The 26,283-nt window shown below is 32.2% G+C and overlaps 2 protein-coding genes across 5 annotated transcripts in view; both read left to right on the top strand.

Annotated features, from left to right (window-relative positions):
• The window catches only part of LOC132748727 (neurobeachin-like), a 39,844-nt gene extending 25,732 nt beyond the window's left edge, over positions 1 to 14,112 (top strand). The window contains exons 2-6 of the mRNA XM_060738345.1: positions 4,591 to 4,695; positions 5,157 to 5,280; positions 5,767 to 5,867; positions 6,588 to 6,683; positions 14,062 to 14,112. Of these exons, the coding sequence (XP_060594328.1) occupies positions 4,591 to 4,695; positions 5,157 to 5,280; positions 5,767 to 5,867; positions 6,588 to 6,683; positions 14,062 to 14,112 (477 nt within the window). The remainder of the gene's footprint in view (positions 1 to 4,590; positions 4,696 to 5,156; positions 5,281 to 5,766; positions 5,868 to 6,587; positions 6,684 to 14,061) is intronic.
• A 3,086-nt stretch (positions 14,113 to 17,198) lies between these two features.
• The window catches only part of LOC132748717 (neurobeachin-like), a 144,602-nt gene continuing 135,517 nt past the window's right edge, over positions 17,199 to 26,283 (top strand). For 3 of the 4 annotated variants that reach the window (XM_060738332.1, XM_060738331.1, XM_060738329.1), the window contains exons 1-4: positions 17,199 to 17,334; positions 18,243 to 18,305; positions 18,760 to 18,842; positions 22,434 to 22,457. In XM_060738332.1, coding sequence (XP_060594315.1) covers positions 17,233 to 17,334; positions 18,243 to 18,305; positions 18,760 to 18,842; positions 22,434 to 22,457 — 272 coding nt within the window. In that variant the 5' untranslated portion in view covers positions 17,199 to 17,232. The remainder of the gene's footprint in view (positions 17,335 to 18,242; positions 18,306 to 18,759; positions 18,843 to 22,433; positions 22,458 to 26,283) is intronic. The other variant, XM_060738330.1, reaches the window with a different exon arrangement.

Here is a 26,283-nt window from a genome sequence, read left to right as displayed (position 1 = left end):
CTATTTGACTCATTCAATAAATTCAGTATTCAACTTACACTCTTTCAATATTCTCTATATAAGCCCTGCCATGACAAAACCAACATAATGGGTTTGCGACCAGCATGGATCCAGACCAGCCTGCACATCCGCGCAGTCTGATCAAGATCCATGCTGTTCGCTTACCAACCCTATTACAAGTAAAGAAACTGATAGCGAACAGCATGGATCCTGATCAGACTGCGCGGATGCGCAGGCTGGTCTGGATCCATGCTGGTCGCAAACGCACTATGTTGGTTTTGTCGTGACGCGGCTTATATATATGTATTAAACAATGCTAAAATGAATCTCATGATTTTTGTGTCGCCTCTACGGAGTAGTGGCGACATATAGGGATCACTTCTCCGTCGTCTGTCTGTCCGTCTGTCTGTCTGTCTGTCTGTCTGTCCGTCCGTCCGTCACAAAACTTGTCCGGACTACTGCTCATAAACTACTGGTGCAATTTCATCCAAACTTTACAGGAATGATCAGTACCAAGTCTAGTTGTGCATATTGTCAGCATTTTCCGGTTCAATGATTTTTGTCAGAGTTATGGCCCTTTAATAATTTTTAATTTTAAAGTTTGTCCGGACTACTTCTCTTATACCACTAATGCAATTTCAATGAAACTTTACAGGATTGATCTGTAGCTCAAGTCCTTGCGCATATTGCACGGGTTTTCCGGTTGAATGATTTTTGGCCGAGTTATGGCCCTTTGATAAAAAGGTGTTTTTTTTCTGTGTGTTGCCAGATACACAAAAGCTTGTCCGGACTACTTTTCATAAACTACTGGTGCAATTTCATCCAAACTTTACAGGAATGATCAGTACCAAGTCTAGTTGTGCATATTGTCAGCATTTTCCGGTTCAATGATTTTTGTCAGAGTTATGGCCCTTTAATAATTTTTAATTTTAAAGTTTGTCCGGACTACTTCTCTTATACCACTAATGCAATTTCAATGAAACTTTACAGGATTGATCTGTAGCTCAAGTCCTTGCGCATATTGGACGGGTTTTCCGGTTGAATGATTTTTGGCCGAGTTATGGCCCTTTGATAAAAAGGTGTTTTTTTTTTTGTGTTGCCAGATACGCAAAAGCTTGTCCGGACTACTCCTCATAAACTAGTCTACTGGTGCAATTTTATCCAAACTTTACAGGAATGATCAGTACCAAGTCTAGTTGTGCACTGTCCGTCTGTCTGTCACAAAAGTTGTCCCAACATGAATTTGGCCATCATGAGGCGACACATGTGATTACTGATCGCTCTTGTATATATCTCTGACACATGAGTACAAACAGAAAGATTCAGATTTATGAGACTCAGTTATTATTATTGTTTTCTATTGTTATTAGACCTAGGCATCAGCTGTATCTCCTGAACTTACAGTCGTCTTTGTTGACACGAAAATGTCACTTTGTCCTAGCATTGCCAAAGACGGCTCTTATAACAATTAGTACAAAACCAGTCATCTGAAAAATTAATATTTCCAGAAACATGCAGATTTTATAAAGGAGAGAGGGGGAAAGTATCGCTATTTCATTAAAGGGGGGAAAAAAGCAGCTATTTCATTACTGCTATAAGATTAGCTTAAGTTTTAATTAAATGTCGTAGAAAGTCACAATATTATCTTATACCAGGAGAACTATTTGACCATCAGATCTAATTACTGTCAGCTATGGTTTGGTGAAATTAAGACTTGAAGAGATTTGCCTTAGGATTCATGGAATAGTACATTCCCATTATATTTTCTGATGCATGATCCATGTTTTATGATATCTTCTACTTATTTTTTATTTGCTTTTTGATATTTTGTGAAATGTTTTAAACAAAGCAGATTACTTTATATAATTTAGTACTTTATATTCCCTTCTTAAGTGAATTAACATGTTTTGTTCTGAGTTTCTTCCTATGTCATAATGTGTATGGTTTTTGATGTGTAAGGGGTGACTGAACTGTGCTCTGATGAAATCAAAGCGGCTTACGGAACCTTGTAATCCGGAGGGTAAACTTCCAAAACCACCTCTGTATAAGCTATGGACATCTGGGTAAATAATACTAAACATGGAATGTACGTCGATATTAAAGGGCCGAAAGGTCACATTCTATTCTTTTTGTCTAGAACTTTTGCGTGGAACACATAATTTATGTATTGAGAAATCATTCATCAGCTTGGAACATTGAATAGATTAAGACCACCTGTCTGTTATGACCATCTTTATAATAAGACCATTTGTTAATCAGTTAGCTTATACTATTAAAAAAATTGTTTAATCCTTCCATACTAAATTCTTAAAAAACAAAAACAACTTACAGAAACAACTGAACACTCAAGACTTAAAGTATTAATGCAGAACATTAGTGCTATGTGACCAGTCTAATAATTGTCACTTAGCAAGTTTGTATTCCCCAAAAATTGATAATGCACTACTTTGGAAATGAAATTTTGACAAGTCTTTAGGTTTAATTGAATTAATGCTACAATTGTATCACTTTTCACTATCTTTTCTACAGATGAGTATTTTCCTATCATTAGTTTAGTTTTTACAAAAAGATATCTATCTTCAAACTGGTTAGACATTTACAGGAAAACAGCCGTGATTAAGCAGAATGATATAGCATGAAAATCTTCTTGTTGATTTTCATGGTTATAGATTAAACAGTAGGTTGAAGAACGTTCAAAGTTAGGTCTGCATGAATCAATACTGTTTACATAGGATTGAGTTGAGTTAGGACAAATTTTTTTGGGGGGACAGGATTCCGATAATTATTCTTTCATCTGATGAACTCTTGTTATGCATATTAACTGGTGTTTTTTTTTCATGCCACATTTGTGTAATGGAATTGCTCTGCTTTTGAATTTGGCATTGTCCATTGTTAAGATAAGGGATTTTTATGATTATTAAAATTTTTGCAGGACAGTTAAAGTAACCTTCATTAAAAAGTGGGATGAGAGTAAAATGAAATATTAGTCAAACTTAATAGATTTGTCAAAATACGTTGAGAATATATGGTAGGAAAAAAATGTCTGTAAAATGGATCAAACTATATGATGTATTTGTGTCATTAATAATTAAGGCTAAATGAGGTGTATAGTAAATCTGAGCTGGCTTTGCTTTGGTAACAGTACTTTAACACTAAATAATGCTAATAGCATTTTGGGTTCTTCTGTTTGTGGAAGCTAAAGTCCGTTTAGCTTACAGAATGTCTGCGATCCTTGACCCTGCTTGTGCCTGAAATAATTTATGTAATTCATGACAGGGATCCTGAGGTCTTCTTCTAAGTTCCATAAATAAAGCTGGAAAGTCTCCAGTGTTGATGCTGCTCCACATTACAGTATTTTGATATTGAAACTGGCAAGGTTCTGAAACAATGTCATCATTGGCCAAGTGTCTGTTTACAAACATTTGTTCATACAGAAAATGAAAACCTAACTTGCACAGATGATGGTCAATGCCGATCTTAAAGATTCAAGTAAAGCTTTGGCATTTTCTTTCCAAGTGGTTCTTTTTTTTGGCACAAAGGTTTGTGTTTAAAGGTTTTACCTGTTTTGGCAAATAAAGTGTTGCAACAGCTGTATTTTTATTTTAATTGAATTGTTGGCCTGCCTTTTTTGACAATACAATTTGTGCAAAATGTATAATTTTAGGCTCACGGTGATGTGTTTTCATTTTACCTAAAAACAACATTAAAAACCACTTAAATATCTCACACATGTAAATGTAAAAAAAATGGATAATTTTGGAGGGCTTATTTTGTGATTTATACCACCTGTAAAATAAGACTGTTTGATAATTATTTCTGTGCAAAACCTATATTATATTTATATATATATGTACTTGTATGTGTTATTTTAGGTTTGTTTACTTTCGCTACTGGAAAAATGAGTGGGCAATGGCTAATATATAATACACAAGAAATAATTTATAGCTATGGATATAAAAGTGACTCCAATATTGTATAAACTAGTGTATTATTAGGCCTCATGTGCATTATTGCAAGTCATTCCACAACACTAATTATAGGCATAATAAAGTTAATATAAACCTATAATGACCAAGTAAGGTCATATTTAATCCAGTAAATTCTGTCTCTTCTACTTAAGTGCTTGAAATAAACATATGATATAGCACTATTAAAAGAGTTACCTAAACTTATTTCTGGACACACTTTCTGTACAGACACCCTGTTCAATCTTGACTTAGAGTAGCAATCTATCAATTAATTATTAATTAATCAATCAATCAGTAATAAATTGGTAAAATAATGGACTCATAAATGAATTCATAAATGAATGAATGAATAATTGAATGAATGAATAAATGATTGAATGAGGATGGATAGAGGGAGGGAGGCAGGGAGTGCGAATGAATAATGAATGAATTTGTAAATAATTAATGAATCAAATAAATCTTTGAATGAATTAATTAATCAATGAATTAATTAATGAATCAACGAAGAGGTATTTTACAATAGAATATTTAAAACATATTTCTTAGCACAAAGGGACTCCTTTAGATTATGGTATTTATTGTGCTTCAGTTCTTGACATTGTGTCATCTTTTCTGTTTTCAGTTGGTGGGTGGAGAGTTCGAGATTGAGACGAATTTTGTTATACAAGATCCTCAGAATATATTGCAGATGCTGACTGCTTTAGAACAATGCCCAGATAATCTACAGGTAAATGCAATGTTTAGACTTTTAATATAGTATAAGGGTCAGTTCATTTAAATTAGTTTAGTAAGTTAATTTCTGTTAATTTACAATGATTTAAACTTATGAAATTTCATCCATGGACAAACTTGTTTTGGTGTCCCTATGCATATTAGGAAACCCTTTAAATTTTGAAATTTTGTGTTTAAAAAAAAATATTTCGGTTGAGAATTTCCCAAAAATAACCAAATTTTACCCCCAAAAGGGGGCCCGATTTAATTTTTATTTTTCAAAATTTTTAAGTAATTTTTTGCCCAATAAAAAATTTTTGCCTGTGGGATTTTAAAGAAAAAAAAATCTTCTCTTGAAGTTCTACGAATAATGTGGTGCAAAAAAAATAAAAGCAAAGGGAAAAAATTTTGGGGATATTAAATATTAAATTTAAACGTTTTTCATTTAAAAATTTTTATTTTTAATTTTTTAAAAAGGTGAAATTTTGGGGTGTGTTTTTTGGGGATGTTGAAGAAGCAGACGTAACCCAAGGCCCTGTACGAGGTTGGGGCTCTTCCAAAGTTATGGACCTGCTACTGAAAGCTGAAGAAGTTGTTGCAGGTATGTGTGTATTATTTCATGTGAGTTGTGACCACATGCTTAAAATGTCTGCCACTTAGGGCAGTGCGTATTATACCCTCTCTTGTCAAGGATTATCATCAAATGAATTAGATGTTTTAGATGTGAGTGATGACTGAAAATAGAAAAAAAAATTATAAGAGGCACAAAACAAGGTTTAAGTTAGTGTCATTACAAAAATGTTAAAAGTTTTGCATTTATATTAAAAGTATATTTTTCACATAGTCCACACTGACTTTTTGGTTCAGTATGTAGCTCTTAGGTATATATTTACATTTTAAGCTTTAAATTTTCAAACACCATACATGTAAATATGAATACTAAGAAGTGAATTCCAGTATAAATTTTAAGATGTATTGTTTCATTAGAAAACACTATGTTTCGACTCAAAAGTCATCAAGTATAGTTCCTTATATGAAATAAACAGTGTAATTTATGTACTAATTATCAAACTTTAATATGTTTCAGATTTGTTGGTTGATTTGTTGGGTGCCCTGGCAGCTTACAGCATTACTGTAAAAGAGTTACGCCAGCTGTTCCGGTACCTGAAGGCAGATGAGGGAACATGGGTACTATATTCACTTTTTTTACATCAACCCCAATACTTGATACTTATTTTGAGAAGTAGGAGAGTGTCCGTCCTCAAGGCCAAATTATGACTATTGCCTGATTGCTGTTGGTTCAAGGTGCACTACCCGGTGTCAAAATCTCCCATTTTTAGAGATCATCTAATGAAGAGGTTTTCCTGAGGTGTTTTCTTGAACACAAAATGATGCATGATGGAACATGTTTGGTCTTTTTCTGCTGCAAGGCTAAAATATTATCATTTTGTCCATGATGAATTTTGTGTTCCTTAAAAACAAACAGGAAAAAAAATGATGATATTGTATAAAAAAGATACCATATAAATAAAATTTATGTCCAGTCATAATAAATTTTTTTGAAGTATTTGATGACCTTCTGTTATTTAGTGTTTTTTTCAGTCTTGTTCTTTCATTTTGTATTTTAATATTCTTAGGAAAATTAATTTTCAACAATCTCAGTAGTGAGATTGGAATTAATTCAGGAGTTCATATTCTAAATCAGAATTTATTTTCCTTAAAAATTCAGCTTGAATTCAATATTATGTAAAGCCATTAGCTTCCTAATCACTGATTCAAATGATTGTGATAAGGACATTTGCAAACATTCTCTGAAAAAAAAAAAGAATATGCTCACATTGGAACAGAACTATGGAAGAGCCAGTCTGCATTGTTTTAAGTTTTATATTGTTATATTTATATTTTCAGCCACGTCACTCGGTCAAGTTGATCTCAGTACTGAAACAGATGCCACAGAGACAAGGTCCTGATGAATTCTTCAGCTTTCCTGGAAAAAAGGGATCTGTAAGTGTATATATTTCTGTATATTTCATCATTAAATATAAGATTTCTATTTGTGAAATATATACTATCTTTTCACTGGATAAACATGTATTATTTACATCAAATTGAATGATATACTGAATTTTCAAATTCAGTTATATACTGAATTTCATCTGTGAAATATATTTTTTTATTTTCTCACTTGATAAAAGTGTATGTGTTGCGTCAAAGTCAAAGAAATATAACATCATATCAGTGAAATATATTCAATATCATAACTGTGTATTAACTCTTTGTGAAAACTTAGATTCTTCTTTAAAATAACATGAAATAGTTGTTCATGAACAAGACTCAAATACATGTAATAGAAAGAGCACCGAAACACGAGGCTATCTGATTTGTACGAGGGGGCGTAGCCCCCGAGTATTAATCAGATTGCTGAGTGTTTGGTGTTCTTTCTCTTTTGTATCATAGTCAAACATAAAAGCACGTTCCCTGTTGTCACAATATGAAACCCCGGCAAAAATGAACCAATGAACGAACATCTGAATATGATATTTCTGTCGCTTACCCTTTCTCTGCCGTCACAATATGTAAACCCCAGCAAAAATGAGCCAATCAATGGGAATGCTCTGGAGTGCGGGTAACTAATACCCGCACTCCAGTTAACGCACTGTGCATGTATATGTATACGATTTAACCCTGACACATTTTCAACAGAAAGGTCCTCAAACTATGATACAAGTATATCTTTAGTTAGAAATACATTTTATTAAATACGGACATTTCTCATTTAACAATGAAATGCATTCTTCTGAAAATTGTCAGAATTTCTTTCAATTTTGTGCTATTGCAATGTAAAATAAGGTTTACTGACCTTCCATTTTAAATAGCTATTTTACATTCAGAGCAGAAAAAGTGGGAGGTTTCTTACACATGAAAATAAGAAACAACCGTAACTTGAGACTATTGAGACTATAGAAAATCCCATATTAAGATAATACTGTGAACTTGTAATATGTTATTCCTGTGATATATCAAGGTGACAGTAGATCAAAGGCAGTCTGTAAATCATAGCCTTTATCAGGACATTTATCTTGTATTTAACACAGGACAATATATCTAAGATCTGTTGGTGGTCGTCTGCTGCTTTAATAGGGGGAAAATAAAAAAACTATGTTTTACTGATATTTCTTATATCAGATGTTCTACAGAAGGCTGTTACAGTTCTATGGATGATAGAATTGGGCCTTTTTTTTTGGTCAGCCTGCTAAACTTATTTAGTAGAGGGGCTTGTAATGCAGGGACGGCTGGTGAGATCGTTGGGTTACATGTAATAGCTCTTACAATTGATCTTGGACAATGACTCTAAAAGTTTATTTGTCTGTCACGGCTAATTCAGAAATCATGTAGGATTAGTAAGAAATCAGTACCGCAATTACTGGCTTGGTATCCAGGAAAGCTGGTAAGGACGGTAAACTTACCGTCAATAAATGACCAAAAATTTGCTAAATATGCTAATAGTCTATATTTTGTTCTTGCAACTTCCTGTTCACATACTATTTCTCATAGCACATTCCGAGGGTTGACCGCAAAACTGTTGTAAGTCCTTCCTCTTTACGTATCAGTTACTACTTGTACAGGTCATCCCTCGAAAATCTTTAAGCAAGGTATCTAGGTAGATATTTCTGGATAATTGGTTCAATGTCAAAGTCACTGAGGCTGAAAATAGATTTTCATACTTTTCTTTTCTTTTGTTGGTGATATCTAGGAATGTTCATTATAAATCATGATAAAATTACTTCTGTGAAAAGGAGTTATTCTTCAATGCCAAACTGGTTGTATTTTATGACTTTCCAAGTCGGGAAATAAATTTTTGATATTTATTCTTTTTCTTAGAAACATATGAAAAGCACAGTTCCTTTCATTTAATACCAGTATTTAGCGCTCATTATTCTAACACATTTTCCCAAATTTTACTGATGTTTGTTGTAGTCCCAAAATAATGAATAAATGCTGTGTAATGAGTAAAGAGCAAGCAGCAAAATTACAGTGATGAACACTAAAGTGTATTATTGATTGTATAGGGGAAAAAGTGATTATACCTTTAAACAAGTGGTTCTTTTTTTCATCATTCCTTTCCTAGAATATACATGTATACTATTGCATGCCTACATGCAAAGCTTATGTACTTTGGTTTTCTGATGTCATGATTTTAATGATGTGCTTGTTTTGTGTGACAATGGTAATCCCCAGAGATTTGTCAAGCCTTGGTTGAAGTATAAATAATATCAAAAATTATAAATATCTTTCCCTTTGAAAAATTTCCTAGAATTTTTTTTTTGATATCTGTCATCAATGTTTTGTCTGAAACTTGAAGAGAAAAAGTACTTAAACAGGTTTCTGGTGGTAAAAATAATGTTTTCCCTTGGGATATATTTTTCTTTGAGTTTGTTCATTGTGATAATTTCCTTAGAGTTAAGAAAGACTTCTTGTACTTTCTTCTTAAGGATTGATAATTTTTTTGGATTGATCATTCCTAAGGGTTGAAAATTTCTTATAGGTGGGTAATTCTTTTTGGGTTCTTTGGCATTGATAATTGAATTGGGTTAAATAAATCCTTTGACATTTATAATTATTTGGGGTTGATAATTTCATTTAGGCGGATAAATGTGGTTATTCCTTTTGGGTTATAATTTATTTGATATTGTCTTTTGAATGAAACTACCATACACACCCAATTTTGATTGTGTGGATTTGCAAGTCCAATTATTTTCGATGGATGGTTGAAAAAACACATTAGTATTCATCCGTTCACATTACAGTTAATTTCTGAGACCAATATATTTAAGCACCTCCTTGGAAGAAGATTGATTTTGTTTAGGTGTGGGAGATCAGACTTGAGACAATAGCTTTTAATCATTTACTGACCTTTCATTGCTGTAGACAATCTTTTAACTGGTGTCTTTTTATCACGACATCACCCATTTACTTGTATTTTCTGCTATACAAAGTTATTGGGTCAGAGCTTGATGTGTTAGCATTCTATATAGAAGTAACAGACTTAATATACAAAATAATTTTGAAAATTACATGATGGTTTGTCAATTATTTAATTTCTGTATGGCCGATATTTTCTTTCGAGGAATGAAACTTATCCTATCATGCTATTGTACAAATTACAAAGAAAATTTATTGGCATGGTAAATGTACCTTTCCCACATGTATTGTTTGATTTTATTGATGAAGAAAGACTTGAAAGGACCTACTAGGCATAATTAATATTTAATATCCCTATAAGCAGTGTATTTATATGCTATCAGTTAGCAGCTAAGTCAATTCTTATATCTCTATTGTTTGACTTGATTTTATGCTGACAGAAGTTTTAATTAATTACTTTGATATTTTTATTCTAGAATCTTACTGTTGACCACTATGAAATTAATTGTGACCTTAAATACAGACTATTCTGAATTTTTTTTTGAATTACACTGAAACAAATTATTGACCACTCTAAAATTTACTGTGGACCACTCTAAAAATTATTGTAGACCACTACCAATTTTATTGTGGACAACTCTAAAAATCTATTATTTACCACTCTAAAATTTATAGGGGATCCATTAAAAAAATTAAACTGTGATATTTTTTCCCAGAAATATATTGTGGACAACTCTAAAATTTATTGTTTACCACCCTAAAATTTGTAGGGGAGTCTTTAAAAAGTTATACTTTTCCCATTTCTTTCCCAAAGGGAAAATTGTATTTTTTGACCTTCTGAATTTTTTTGAAATTTAATTGTAAACCCCCACTTTAAAATTTATTTTTTTAGCAACCCCAAAATTTAAAAACCCAAACCAAGTAAAATTTTCAAAATTTTCATTTTTAAAAAAGATTTAATTTATGATTAACTTTAAAATGTTCGGGTTTTACAGTGTTTTAACATGTCTCTGTAAAGACAGGGCCGTACCAGAAATTTTTGGACATTTTCTTGCTGGTTGGGGACGGGATCCTTTTCCCGGGGGGAAAACCCTGGAGAGAGAGAGCCCTTTTTATTTATTCGGGGTAAAGTTAAAAAATTAAAATTCCCTTGTTTTTTTGTTCAGTTTTTGTTAAACCAAGGCCCCTAATATGCAACTAGTTATTACAATCTATTGAACTGAAAAATAACGGTCATAAAAAAAAGCAGCTAATATCACATATATATGAATACAATTATGACTAGGTAAAATAAACAAATAAAAATTTAATCAACACTCATTGACAGTGAAACAAACAGGAAAAGGAACAAATTGAATTTGAATTAATTTTTTTTCATACCTCAAAGTGGTTCAAATTGTGCTCAGTGATTATTATTATTAGTTGGGTCATAATAGAATGGGATTAGTGGCAGGAGATTAGAAAAGAAGGCATAGATCTTTCATTAGTTATATTCTCCTACAGTGCACATTTCTCAAAGAATATTATTTTCTTCAACAGTGAACATTAATTAATCTTATAATTTGAAAGAAATTTGCGTTTAATTTTAGTTTTTAATTTGAAAATTTTTCATTTTCCCAAAAACCCAAAAAGGTTTTAGGATATTGGGGCCCTTTTTTCCTTGAAAACTCTCTGGTAATAACATCAATAAAAGTAAAGGGGGTTAAATTTCCAGACTTTTGTAAAAGGGGTTCCTACCCAAAAAGGTACCAAAAATTGGGAATAAGCTAAAAATTAAATATTCTGAAAAATTAAAGCTTTTCCCCTTTTGGGTTAAAAACGGGGAATTTTAAATTATGAAATTTTTTTGTCTTTTTATAAAATGTTTTATTTTGGGGCCAGAATTTAATATTTTTTTCTTTTTTGGGCATTTTGAAATTTCTTAGTATATTATTCCCAAAAAATAAAAACTGAAAATTTAAATTTTTCCAGTCTCTTTTTTGTGGTTTTAAAAAAACTCTTTTGGGGAATAACACCAGTTAGAAAATTTTGTTACTTTTTTTTAAAACTCTACACACTAAGGTTTAAAAGTTTTTGGTTTAAAAAAAATCTTTAAATTCCGTAAAACATTCGGTTGAAAAAATTGACAAAAAAGGGGAAGGGTTTAGGGACATACTCTGGGTTTTCGGGTTGATTTTCTTACTTTCATTTTTTTTCCCCAAAAGAAAACCCCATATCAAATTTTGAGAGTATTAATATTATTTTTTTTTTTTATTTGGGAAAATTTTTTGTAAAGGTTTATTGTTTAAAGGAGACTTTTTTCCCCCCTCCTGGTTATTGAAATTTAAACCTATTTTAATTTTTAAACTAATTAGTATAACCGGGTTTTCGCTTACGGATCTAATTATTTTCCTCTTCAAACACCCTTTTAATTAAATTTAAATTTTTGCTATTTTTTTGCGAAACAAAATGACGGGTTTGTTTTTTGGGAAATTTTGCAGTGAATTTTCATTTGTTCATGTTCTTTTGGGGGGTTTTGGGGTTCATTTTTTTTGGGGGTTTGGGAAGCCAACCCCCAAAATTTAAAACGGGCAAATTTTAAGGGGCTTTTACAGAGCTTTTGACGGCCTTTTCAAAATCTTTTTTTAAACAAGTAAGTAGCAACACCCTTTCACTTAAATTTTTTTGAAGAAGTTTTTACTTTGCATTTCAGTAAAACAACATAGACATTTTTAAAACTAAGGGAAGAAAATACTTTAAAAATTTAAATTCCGAGCTTGATGTCTTTAAATTTGTTTTTATTTTTATTGATTTTAATTTTCCAATCAAAAAGAAAGTAGGGGAAAAAAGGGGGAGTTTTTTTTTGGGGAACTAGCACATCTTTAGTGAAATATTCACACTGTAGTGAGAATCGGATGATGAAATCACCACCCTATTTCATACTGTGATTTTGGGTTATTGCCCCTTTGGTAGTAATCCCTTAAGTATCATTGTACCAAAACAAAATTAAGCAGCCAGCGATTGCCTTATCAGACTGTATAAATAAATATCAGGACTGGCTTTATATATATAACAAAGATATGTGACAAGCTATTCTACGACTCACAGTGTTAATGTCCAAAATGGCGGTAAAATTTCTCATAGTGTTTGTGAACAAAATGACGATTAAATTTCTTTGTCTTACAAAACATTAAACTTAGATTTATATTCTAGTGATATTTGTTTATATCTCTTGTACATGTATTTTATTTCAGTGGTATATGGTGAGCATAGTACATGTATATAACCGATGGAGTAAATCAGAAATCAGATGTTCGTAGATGGGAAAATTTTGGCCCTCGGTCCCAAAATTGTTTGGCTTTTTAAGCCCCTTTTGAGGGAAATATATATTAATTTTGGGTTTTTAAAGGTTAATTGTCTTGTGGGGTGGGGGATTACCCCCTGGGGTGTTGGTGGCATGGGGGGGGTTCAGGGCGTCAGACTAATAATCTAAAATGATCTCTAGCTGTTTTGGGGCAAACCCCCTCATGGGGCAACCCCTGTTTTTTGGGAAAAACCCCTTATTTTTTAACCCAAACTTTAAAATTAAATTCCCTTAAAAGTACTGGCTGGTTCCAAGAAAAAAACTAAAAAATTTGGGTCTATAACTTAAAAAGGTTCCTTTTTAAAATTTTCCCTTTAAACCTCAAAAAATAATTTTTTGGTTTTAAAACCTTATTTTTCTGGGGTTGATAAAAGGGTTTTAAAATATATTTTTGCTTTTATTTAGAATAGAACTAACAAAAATTCTGAATTAAATTTATCACCAACATTAGGGAAAAAAAAAACAAAACAACCTACAAGCTTTTCCATTTTTAATTTTAAAAACCCTAAACCCTTTTCTGTTCTAAAAATACATTTGGGCCCAAGATTTAATTTTTTTTAAATTTTTTAGGGATATAAAGGGATGAAAATTTAAAGTTTTTTTAGCAACAATTTTAGAGTCTGGAAAGGGCCCAGAACCACATAAATTTGCAGGCTAAACCTTTTTTCTTTACTGGTTGCAAAGGCAAATTTTTTTTTCCCTTTATTGACGGTGCCCCATGGCGAGGGGTTTAAGGTTGTTGTCTTCGTACTATTTGGCCCCCTCCCCTTTTTGGGTTTGGAATTTTCGGGGAAGCTATTCGCTAGTTTAAAAGGGGAAACTTTGGGTGGTTCTACTCAGGTGCCTGTTAGTGCCTGAATTAAAGAGATCTTCCGTTAGTGCCTGAAATAGAGAGAGTTACTTTACTTCAGCCTTTTAGCGCAGGAAAGTGCCGAATATAGGGGGAAACATAGTGACTATACTGTGTTGATCTGCGTCATAAAAAGTAACCCCAAACAATTCTCCACCCCCCCCGCCCCCCCCAAAAAAAAAACACCCCAAAACACTTTCAGTTTGACAGGTGTTAATAATTGAATGGAATAAAAATTATCATGATTTCATTATTTATATTTTCAGCCATTTGACAAGTGTTATATTGGAGGAAGCTCACAGAGGGGACGTAGATAGATATGTTTAGTGGGGGCAGTTTTATCTGCCTTTGTTTTGTTTAGTGAAGGCATTATCACCACCAACAGATGCTCCCTATACCATGAACTTGGGACCAAAGCTATAAGGTGAAATATACTAACCAGTAATAAATGAAATATAATATTTCATCAGTGAGATATAGCATGAGATATACAATTTGTGTCTTGTCTCTGAAATAATGGACAGGGTGGTGTCGTAGCTGAGTGGTTAGCGCGTCAAACTTGTAATCAAAGGATTGCTGGCCACATGGGTTCAAACCCTGTCAGTGGCAAGCCGTTGTTTCCATGATGATGAGCAAGAAACTTTACACTCATTGCTTAGTACTGGTTGGTTCCAGGAACAGATTCCAGAGTATTTCAATAAGCTTATAGCTTCCAAACAATAAAATTTTAAAATATCAATCAAATTGAAAATATTAAAACTGAAATTGAAACAACAAAAAAGCAACTTAAACCAAAACCAAAATACAAAAACTTATTTGTAGTAAAGGGTAGAAACATTTTGGGGAACCCCTGATAATTTTTCCCATGAAATAGCTAGTATAAAACAATTTTGTCGTTTTAAAACCCCCGTTAAGAGGTTTTAAGGTTTTTATCCCCCCCTCCCCCCTTAACAGTTTAAAAATTCATGTTTTTTTTCTTATTTTTCATAGCCCCCCGGGACATTTAAATTTTTAACTAGTTCTGTATTTCTCAAAAAAATCTCTAGAAAAGCTTTCCCATTTTTAAGGATTTTGTTTTATTTGACAATTTCCCCTTATTGCTCTTTTTTTCCCCCCTCAAAACATTGTAACAATTTTAAAAATTTATTTATTGGATAAAATTAGAAAGTGCCCAAATTTAAAGACGAAATTTATTTTTTTTTTTAGGCTTTTTGGTTTTTGTGTTTAAAAGGTTCAGCTTTTTTTGTTAAATTCCCAAAACATGTAAATTTAAATTTTCCCTTTTGGAAAAGGGTTTTTTTTTAAGGAAAATTAAAATAAAATGATCCCTTTAAAGAGTTTTTTTTTTTTTGTTATGGGAGGGTGAAAACAGAAAAAATTTTATTTTTCAGTTTTACATTTAAACCCTTGTTTTTTCCCAAAAATTTTGGGGCTTTTGCTTTTAGAGTTAATATGAAAAAAAAATATTTTTTTTTTGGTTTTTTATTTAGGAAAAAAAGAAGTTCCCCTTGGAAAAATACACTGTCTTTAAAGTAAATAATGGATTTTGTTTTTTAATTTTTTCTGGGATTTTCCCTGAAAATGTAAAACAAAAAGCAAGTTTCCCTTTCCCCGAAAAATTTTTTTGAAAAGACTTTATGCATTATTTACCATTTGACCTGAAAACTGCTAAATTTCTTAAAAAGTTTAAAAAAGCTATGTTTGTAGTTTTTTAAAAAATTCGTTTTTAAATTTTTTTAAAAGGGAAAAATTCTTTTATTTCCGTTTTTAAAAAAAATAGTTTAGGAAGCAAATGATTTGGTTTCATAAAAACTTTGTTAAATATCGTTCTGGTTTCTAAAAAAAAATAAACCGCTTTTTTAATATTTTTTGTTTTTTTTATTTGATGCGGCAAATTTAAAATTTTTGATTAGACCCGTTTTCGAAACCCAACCAAAAGTAACCCTAAGGGTTTATTTAACCCCTTATTTTTTTATTGCAAATTCCCTTTTTTCCCCAAACAATTCTTTTGCTTTTGCGAAAAAAACAAAAGTGGTTCTTTGGGCCATTTAAAAAAAAAAAATTTTAATAAAAAATTATTTTAAAAATTTCCTATTATAAATGTAAAATTCAAAAATTTCACCCAAAATAAGTCCCGGCCCAAAAACATTTAGGTGCCTGCGTTCATATGACGTCATTCCCCCGGGAAAAGATTAAATGAGTTTGTACTTTTTTTAGGAGGTTGTGTACTTTTTAAACATCTTTGTTGACATAATTTTCCCAATATTTATAATTCAAAATAAAGTTTTTTTTTTATTTAATTTAAATTTTTTTGTATTAAAATGATTATATTGGGAATTTCAAAAATTAGTAAATCACCTTTTTTTAAAATATTTAGAAAAAATAATTTATTTAAAAAAGTTGGAAAGGGACATGGGTTGTAAAGGTCAAATCTTTGTAATCCCGGGGAAACAAAAAATTTTTTTGGGAATTGGGGGCAAGTGTTTTAAATTTTTTTCCCTGAAGAAAATATTAGGGAGTTTTTGTTTCATACAAAAGATTTTTTTGTCCATCCCTTTTGGCTCCCTTTAACAGATTAAATATAGTTTTTTCAAGGGGATTTTTCCCCTTTACTTCTGGCATGTTCATTTTGAAAGAATACCCCAGCCCCTAAAAGAAATTTCTGGATGATTATTGGTGACTTTCCCTTTCGGGGGCTTTTCTTCAGTGTTCATCATGTCATACTATATAAAAAGAGTACGCCCGAAAAACCTTAAGCTATTGTTAGTGTAAAGTATTTCAATTTAAAATTTTGGGTTTGTTAAAATTTGTAGAGTCAGTTTCGGTTTTTCCCAAAAAGAGAGTCAAGTAAGATTTTTCAGAGATCAAAACAGGGTTTAAGGGTTGTTGGTTTGTTTATTTTTTACTGAAAATTTAAATTTTGTCAAAAGGGTTTTATTTACAAAACAAGAAAAGTTTTTTTTGTTTTTAACTGATAGAAAATAGCCGGGAACTAAATTTTTAAATTTCATATTTTTTATTTTTATTGTTCTAAAAGACTTAAAAAATGTGTTTGTATCAATGGTATTTCAGAAACTAATTTAGTGGGTTATTTTATAGAAAAGTTGATATTTTAGCTAGGTTATATGAAATTAGATTGTCTCATTTAAGGACAGTTTGTGATGTAAAATGAAAGTTTAAGTTATGTGAGAACTGTCAAAAAGTGTTTATCATATTATCAACATGTATTTTCATATCATATTCAATGTAATAATAACAATATTTTTATATTTCAATTTTGAAAAAAGAAGTTCAGCCTTATAAGACTGCCAAATGGACTTGACATATTTTTTTGTGTGTGCAGCTTTTACTATTTCAATGTATTTTATAATTTTAATATTTATTTTTTTATTTTTCAGTTATTGTATGATGGAAAGTTGACAACTCTGATAGTGTTTATGTACAACCCGATAGCATGTGATGGTCAGCTGTGCCTGGAATCCTCACCTAAAGGCAATGTCAACCATTTCCAGCATTCACCACATGCCATGATGTCAGGGGTAAGTTGTGATCCGTCTAATTTGTTATAACTGTGTTTTTTGTCCATTAATGTCAGTTAAAGATACTTGGTTATAATACAAATTGAGAGTTATTTTGTGTCAGAAATCAAAAGTTTGAAATTGTAACTTAACCATTTCACCTTTCCAGGTAATGTTAGGGGAGGGGCATCTTCGGTCATCGTCTGCACCAGTAAAGCTGGAAAATTGCCTGAATAGTATATGAACTTAAAGTATATGTTTGACTAAAAACTTGCACCTACTCCTCATCCCTTCAGAGAAAAAGCAATAAATCTTTCAGTGCCTACAGGATTACTTATATTCCCGTACACTGTCGCATTTATCTTTTCTGTATACCTTTATGAATTGACCTTATAGCTTGAATATTCGTTATGGTGTTGCGGTAACCCTAGCAACCCTTGGGTGTGGTTTCAGATTGAAGGGGTCAAGGTGACCATGGCTAAAATTAGATTTCCCTAATTTTATTTTTAGAACGAGGCAAGGCTTTGACTGACTGAAGCATAGAATAATCCATTGTTGTACAGATGTACTTGTTTGACATTAATTAGATTTGTGTATTTCTTAAAAATTTCCCTGTCAGAGATACTTTATCTTTACAATAAAGTGGCATAAACTATTAATCTTTGACAATATCAACATTATTTAAATAACACTGCAAAGAAAGTTTTACAAAGGCCTTGAGACTCATGTTTTGTGCAAAACTTCTCATTTGTTTGTTCACTTTGAGGAATTAACTTTTTAAGTCTGTGACCCACAAATGTTCTTTAAAACCAAAATGATTAAAATGTATTTCAGATTATTTTGCCATTATTTTATTAGAGAAAGGAAAGTACAGGACATTGTTCTATAGTTTTTTTAATGAAACAACACATTTGTTTTTGTATTTACAGGAGGTGAAGTCAGTGATTACACATTCCATCCATAGCACGTTACATTCCTTAGGAGGCGTACAGGTATCTTAATAAATATTGTTTACCTATGTTTAAAAGGTGAAAAGCTGAAAATTTAAATTCATGAACTTTACATTATTTCATTTTCATTTTTCATTTTATGAACATATAACTAAATCTTTATTGTTATGCTTCCTTCACTGTGAGCTTGGTAGAAATGAAACTTCTATAAAAAAAAATTGTGAATTGAAACCATTTCCAATAAACATTAATATTAACTAAGTTTTTCTTGGCATTGAAACAAGGGAGACAATTCTGAATCCACTTTCTGTCCATGAGAAGGAAGACGACTGTGTATAAAAAATTTTAGTATTCCAAAAATGATTATTTCCCTTTAAATATTACTTGAGGTATCATTGAAAGAAAAAAAGACACTATTGTAAATATAAAAAAACCATATTATCTTGAAACTTGTTTTGGAAAATGATTTACATTGTAAAGGTACTGTTAATTTCAGATATTGTTCCCGTTGTTTGGTCAGCTAGATTTACCAGTTGCTCAGGGAGACGAGAAACCGTCTGTCACAGATCATTCTACATGGTAAGCCAATCAGCAAGCTTGTTATATATGTGTAGTATAAGCTGGAATGTATATATTATATTTACCTGCCTATAAGTCATTTAGTCTATAAGTCGCGGGTCTATATTTTACTAAAAATGCTTTGACGAGTATAAATATATATCTGTGGACTAAAGATACCCATGTTTAATGCAAGGTATGTAGTGTAACCCTATAAATTGAAATAAGATTTAAGTCTTACAGGTGGGTTAGAATGGCATTTGTCAAAATTGCACTTGGAATGATCAAGAGAATGATATGAGCCGCGTCATGACAAAACCAACATAATGGGTTTGCGACCAGCATGGATCCAGACCAGCCTGTGCATCCCCGCAGTCTGATCAGGATCCATGCTGTTCACTTACAAACTCTATAACAAGTAGAGAAACTGACAGCAAACAGCATGGATCCTGATCAGACTGCATGGATGCGCAGGCTTGTCTGGATCCATGTTGGTCACAAACGCATTATGTTGGTTTTGTCATGACGTGGCTCATATTATTATGAAATGCTGAAAAAAAAATCTTGTTTCTGTATTGCCTTTTGCAAAAAGGCCTTTTCAGCTCCCCTTAGCTAACGGATTGTTAAGTTACTCATATTTCATCTACTGTTGCTCGTCTATACAAGTTTCATTTATGTAATTTCATGTTTAAAACCAAAATTGCATGACATTGGTTGTAATTTTAGTTCAGGCAAGCGATAAAAGGACTATCATGGCTCTCTTGTTTTTATGCCACCGCAGCATCTGCGATGCGGTGGCATATAGCGATTCACCTGTGTGTGTGTTTGTGCGTGTGTTTGTGTGTGTGTTATATAGATTATATAGTGAACTTAAAAAATCTTCTTGTGAAAAACTACTAGTCCAATTTCAACCAAACTTGGCAGGATTGATCCTTGGGTGAAGGGCTTCCAAAGTTGTTCAAAGAATTTCATTCCATGCAGAAATCTGGTTGCCATGGCAACCAAAAGGAATTATAAGAATAAATTTAAAAAATCTTCTTGTAAAGACCCAAATAGCCTAGAGCATAGATATTTTGCATAAGACATCGTCTGGTAGACCTCTAACAAGATTGTTCAAATTATAGCCCTGGGGTCAAAATTGGCCCCGCCCCGGGGGTCATTGATTTTCACTATATGTACATATAGTAAAAACTTAAAATACCTTCTTGTAAAGACCCAAAAGGTCTAGAGCTTAGATATTTTGCATAAGGCATTGTCTGGTAGACCCTTACCAAGAATGTTCAAATTATAGCCTTGGGGTCAAAATTGGCCCCGGCCTGGGGTCATTGATTTTCACTATATGTACATATAGTAAAAACTTAAAATACCTTCTTGTAAAGACCCAAAAGGCCTAGAGCTTAGATATTTTGCATAAGGCATTGTCTGGTAGACCTTTACCAAGATTGTTCAAATTATAGCCTTGGGGTCAAAATTGGCCCCGCTCCTGGGGTCATTGATTTTCACTATATGTACATATAGTAAAAACTTAAAATACCTTCTTGTAAAGACCCAAAAGGCCTAGAGCTTAGATATTTTGCATTAGGCATTGTCTGGTAGACCTCTACCCAGATTGTTCAAATTATAGCCCTTGGGTCAAAATCGGCCCCGCTCCGGGGGTCATTGTGTTTCCTTATATGTATATAGTAAAAACATATAGTAAAAACTTTAAAAAAATCTTCTAGCAATTGACAAATGCTAGAGGTTAGATATTTTGCGTGAAATATTGTAACATTGTATAGTAAACCTCTAGCAAGATTGTTCAAATTTAAGCCCTGGGGTCAAAATTGCCCCCGCCCTGGGGGTCATTGATTTCGATATATACATATAGTAAAAAATCAAAAAATCTTATTGTCTGTAGGTACAAGGCTTAGAGCTTTAATATTTGTTAAATAATATCATCTATAGGTACTCTACCAAAGTTTTTCAAATTTTGCCTCTAGTGTCAAAATTAGCCCCACCCCGGGCCATAGGTTTTCCTTATATGTATATAGTAAAAACAAAAAATCATCTTCTCTAAATTTACAAAGCCAAGAGTTAAGATATTTTGCATGAAACATTGTGTAGTGTGAACCTCTAGCAAGATTGTACAAATTATAGCCCTGGGGTCAACATTGGCCCCACCCCCAGGGGTCATTGATTTTCACTATGTACATTTAGTAAAAAAAATAAAAAAAATTCTCTTGTCTGAAGGTACAAGGCTTAGAGCTTTGATATTTTGTATATAATATCATCTATGGGTCCTCTACTAAAGTTGTTTTAATTATGCCCCTAGTGTAAAAATTGCCCTGCCCCAGAGGCAATAGTTTTCCTTATATGTATAAATTTAAAACTTGAAAAATCTTCATCTCTGAATTGACAAAGGCTAGAGGTTAATTATATGGCATGAGTTTTTGCCCAGTGAACCTCTACCAAGATTGTTCAAATTATAGCCCTTGGGTCAAAATTGGTTCCGCCCCAGGGGTCATTGATTTTCATAATGCACATATAGTGAAAAAAATAAAAAAATATTTTTGCTGAAGGTACAAGGCATAGAGCTTTGATGTTTGATATATAATATCATTTAAAGATCCTATACCAAAGTTGTTCAAATTTTTCCCCTTGTGTCAAAATTGGCCCTGCCCGGGGGCAGTGATTCTCATTATGTACACATAGTAAAAACAGAAAATAAAACAAAATGTTTTCTGAATGGGAGAAAGCTACAGCTTAGATATTTGACTTGAAATGTTGTTTGGTGGACCTGTATCAAGCTTGTTTTGAATTAAACCCTTGGGTCAAAATTTTGCCTTGCCCAAGGGGACAGTGACTTACTTTCTTGTCCTTTAATGTACAGCAATGGAATTTTGACCATGTGCACAGTTTTAGTTTTGATATCAGGTGACATAGATTTTGATGACATGACCTACTTTCTTGTCCTTTGATGTACAGCTATGAAATTTGAACCAAGCGGTGGCATAGCATTTTTCTCAAATGCAATCTTGTTTTTTCCCTTTTAGTTTTCATTGATCAGAAATAGAAGAAAAGTAGCCCAAAATAGAAAATTGTTGTGATTAATTAATTGATTTGTATTCAGTTTAAAACTCACATATTCATATTACACAAAGTTAATACACTTACACATTTTTATAATAAAAGTAAATAGATAAAATTGTATAAATTTAAGGTACTTTGATAATTTGTTAAAAATATCTGTATCACAGAATGTTCATTTAAATAACAAAAAAACAAAACAAAACAAAAAAAAATCAGAAAAAAAAAACCCATAAAATTTACAATTTAAATTAGACTAAAAGTATATCTAACTTGCGTTTGATTAGATATTAAATACATAATTATGTATCTTTTTATTGCAATCTGTGTACCCAATATCTCATAAAATGGGAAGGATTTCTTTTTAGTAGAAAAGATCATTGAAATATAAAAACAGTCCTTAGTGTTAAATAGAAGTTAGACTTTATGTTACAGCATTTTATTCAGTTTTTAAGATGTGCATGTAACAATATCTCATTGAATGAAAACTTGTATGAAAAAAACTTTTATTTTTCTAATATGTGCATTTATATTGTAATGTTTCAGTGATGATCCTATAGAAATAATTTTGTAAGTTTTTATGTCACTCCAAGTTCTCTCCCCTTCAGTTTCCCATTTTCCTTTTTCAGTTTTGCCTCATTTTTTTTCCAGAATTTTGTTTTATTTAAGAAACATTTGGTTTGCTTGCTAGTTGTTTTATTTTTTTATATTTTTTTTAAAGAATTTTTAAGATATAAGGATATTATTATGTTTATAGTAAAAAATATGATATGTCACCTCATTTGATTTATATTCGGGGAAATAACATGTGAAATGATTTATCATAGCTCAAGTTGAAATTCTTTGTATATAAGCTTGATTGTGAAGAAAGTTTTAAGTTTATTGGAACCCCTCTTAGGCCCCCTCCTGTAACAAGCCAATACTTGCGTCATATGAGACAAAATTGTTGTGAACCCAGTAGGGCTTAAACAATTGATAGGCAGGCAGACACCTTAAACCACCAAGGCACTACTACCCTGAAAGTTTTATTCAATGCTTTATACCTTAAATCCACACACAACTTCTTACTGGCCATTAAGGGTGAGAAAAGGAAAAGGAGATAAAATTTCACAAATATTTTTAAAGATCCAAGCTTACGCTGGCATGTCATAGCTATTCATTTATTTAAATTCATTTTTTTATGCTCCCCGAAAAATTTCGGGGGAGCATATAGTCGGCGCCTTGTCCGTCTGTCCGTCCTTCCGTCTGTCCGTCCGTTGTCTTGTCCGGAGCATAACTTGAAAACCCTTGGAGATAATTTGTTAAAACTTCATACAGTGGTAGAGGGCATTGAGGGGGAGTGCAGTGTCAAAGAACCATAACTCTATTTTGCCCGGTTTTTGAATTATCTGCCCTTATAGAAAAATCTTGTCCGGGGCGTAACTCTAAAACTATAATAGATATCAACATGAAACTTTGTAGGTGAATAGATCTCAATGGGTAGATGTGCAGTGCATAAGAACAATAACTCTTTTTGTTCTAATTTTGGAGTTATTGCCCTTTGTTTATTTTAACACTTTGAACTTTGTCCGGAACATAACTCTAAAACTATAAGAGATATCAAGATGAAACATTGTATGTAGATAGATCTCATTGAGTAGAGGTGCAGTGCAAAAGAACCATAACTCTGTTAAGCCTCATTTTTGAATTATCTCCCCTTTTAGAAAAATCTTGTCCAGGACATACCTGTAAAACTATAAGAGATATCAACATGAAACTTTGTAGGTAGATATATCTCAATGGGTAGATGTGCAGTGCACAAGAATCATAACTCTGCCTTGCCTAATTCTGGAGTTATTGCCCTTTGTTTATTTTTACTTTTTGAAATTGTCCGGGACATAACTCAGAAATCATATGAGATATCATCAAGAAACTTTGTAGGTTGATAGATCACATTGATTAGAAGTGCAGTGCAAAGAACAGTAACTCTGCCTTGCCTAATTTTGGAATTATTGCACTTTGAACTTTTTCCAGGGACATATAACTCTGAAACTACAAGAGGTGTACTTTCTGTGTCCAAAACCTATTCGGGGAGCATCACCCGGCTCAAACCGGGCTCTTGTTTTAGATATTTGCTAGCAGTTATTTATAAGCATAAAACAGATTTTGATGTTGTGTCCTATGTTGATAACTAGATTTTTGCAAGTGATTTAGTGTTCTATATACAATCACTGGTCTGTATCCATATATAAGCACCCACTGGTCTTTATGAATATACAAGCACTGGTCTTTATCAATATACAAGCACTGGTCTTTATTTTTTACCTAATTTTTAAACATTCACAAAATTGTAGTCAAATGCATGCCATATTATGAGAACAATTTTTTTCAGATTTTATCAGTTTTTGATTTGTGCAGGGCTGATATATGTAGTTGAAATGCTTTACTGTATAATATACACAAAAAACTTGCTATGCCTTGAATTCCCAAATGTACCTTTTTCCAATGGCTTGGTATGAATCTCCAATGTAAACATGTATGTGTTTATGTATGTATTCCCCTTCCTGTCTATATCTTACAAATGTGGCTTCACTGAATGTAGGGTTGGGTTGGAATGTATATAATATATGTATATGTATAGTCTATGCTCATGTTAAAACTTGTGTTATATGGCATTGCTTGTAAACCTTTTGTGGATTGTTTATAGTCGTGTTGGAAATTAAATATGTTCATCATTGCTTATAAAGTAACTTTTAGTTATTGTTGACATTTGCATAGCATGCTAAAGTTATGAATAACATTCGCATAGTATTCTGTCCCTTTATTTGTAAGTAATTGTTTCATTTTTATTGAGTTTAAAGGGATACTCAGGCAAAATAATGACAAAAATATAAAAATGATCTTGTGTACTGAAATCTCACTAAAATGACATTTCTTAAAGTCCCAGCATGAATTTCTGTTTCAATTCTATATATTTTGGGTTTGAATCTTTAATATATATATATATGTTGAACGAAATTTAGTCGCCAACAGAATCATAAAATAGATTAAAAACAAGTCATGTGATTTGAATAAACCCTGGAAGTTACAATAACAAATATTGTGGATATTGTATGATTGAAACAAGTCTAAGTAATTGATTTGACATGTTCTTTAACGTTTCCAGAGTACACAGTGACAATTATTGTGAAATCTTAGTGCTCTAACCTGACCCACGCGGGTCAAGTTAGGAAAACACAATTTTATTCTTTATATGGAGAAAAGTTTTGTTCCTTTGACTGTTTAGTGTATTCATTTTGAGGACAAGTACAGAATAATGAAAGAAAAATTCAAAACTAAGAAATGAAAATTTTGCCTGTGTCTCCCTTTAAAGTCAAACTTGTATGATACAAGGCACACATTCATACCTCTTTGTCATCTAAACTGATGGTGGAAAATGCGATGTTCTTTAGTATGTCTTACAGAATGTCCGTTACAGTTCTACTCAGGTGCCTGTTTGTGTCTGAAATAATGTATGGAAGGGCACCTGAGGTTTTCCTCCACCAGTAAAGCTAGAATGTTGCCATATGACCTATACTGTGTCGGTGTGATATAAAACCCAATCAATCAAATAAACAAACTTTAGTATGTATATATATCTGCATTACCCTTGACTTATTTCTATAAAAAGCCCAACCAACTGTATATGAATCAAAGAGCACATGGAACTTCAAAGTAGAGCACATCATATGAGTTTATTATTACATGTATAATACATATAAAGTTGTAAATGCATTTGAACTTCTAAATGAAAATCTGCTGTTTATATTGAACTTGCCCTGCTTTGAATTCAGACAAGGTCTGTCCTAAATTTAGACCGGTCCATTGAAAATTTTAGGAATTTCAGTTAACATAGCGTTTGGTCTTACTGGCATGGATATGTAGGGTGGAGTGGGATTTTCCTGGTGGCATTGAACTATTATAATCAATGCTAGCATTACATAGCATGAATTTTGCATGTTGAAAAGTTTCAATTTGCTGAAATTGTTTATTGATTTGCCCCGTTGTTAATTTGGCACACTCCATTTGATGTTAAAGGGATTCTAATATCAAAATACAAAATATGAGCTAGCAACAGTTTATAACCGAATCAGACTTTACAGAAGTATAGGCTGGCCTGGAACTACACTGGTGGCAATACCTGTTTGCTCTAGGTCCTGGCCTGTTACAGGTATAGGAAACACATTGTATTATGGCCAAATTTAGGCATTTTTTCATGCCCATTTAGCCAAATAAACTGCAGTAAACTGTATTATAGGAGTATTGTCTGATATGAAAATTGGTTCATAATCTAGTACATGTATCTTATTTTAGCACAACATATTTATCATTATGTTTATATTGTGGTTGAAATAAGTTTACTTAATTTCGATTGCTT

Source organism: Ruditapes philippinarum, unplaced genomic scaffold (assembly GCF_026571515.1).
Source record: "Ruditapes philippinarum isolate M1 unplaced genomic scaffold, ASM2657151v2 ctg58_1_1_1_1, whole genome shotgun sequence".
Lineage (NCBI taxonomy): Eukaryota > Metazoa > Mollusca > Bivalvia > Venerida > Veneridae > Ruditapes > Ruditapes philippinarum.
The sequence above is the reverse complement of the archived record's forward strand: the minus strand, read 5'-3'. Positions and strand labels throughout refer to the sequence as shown.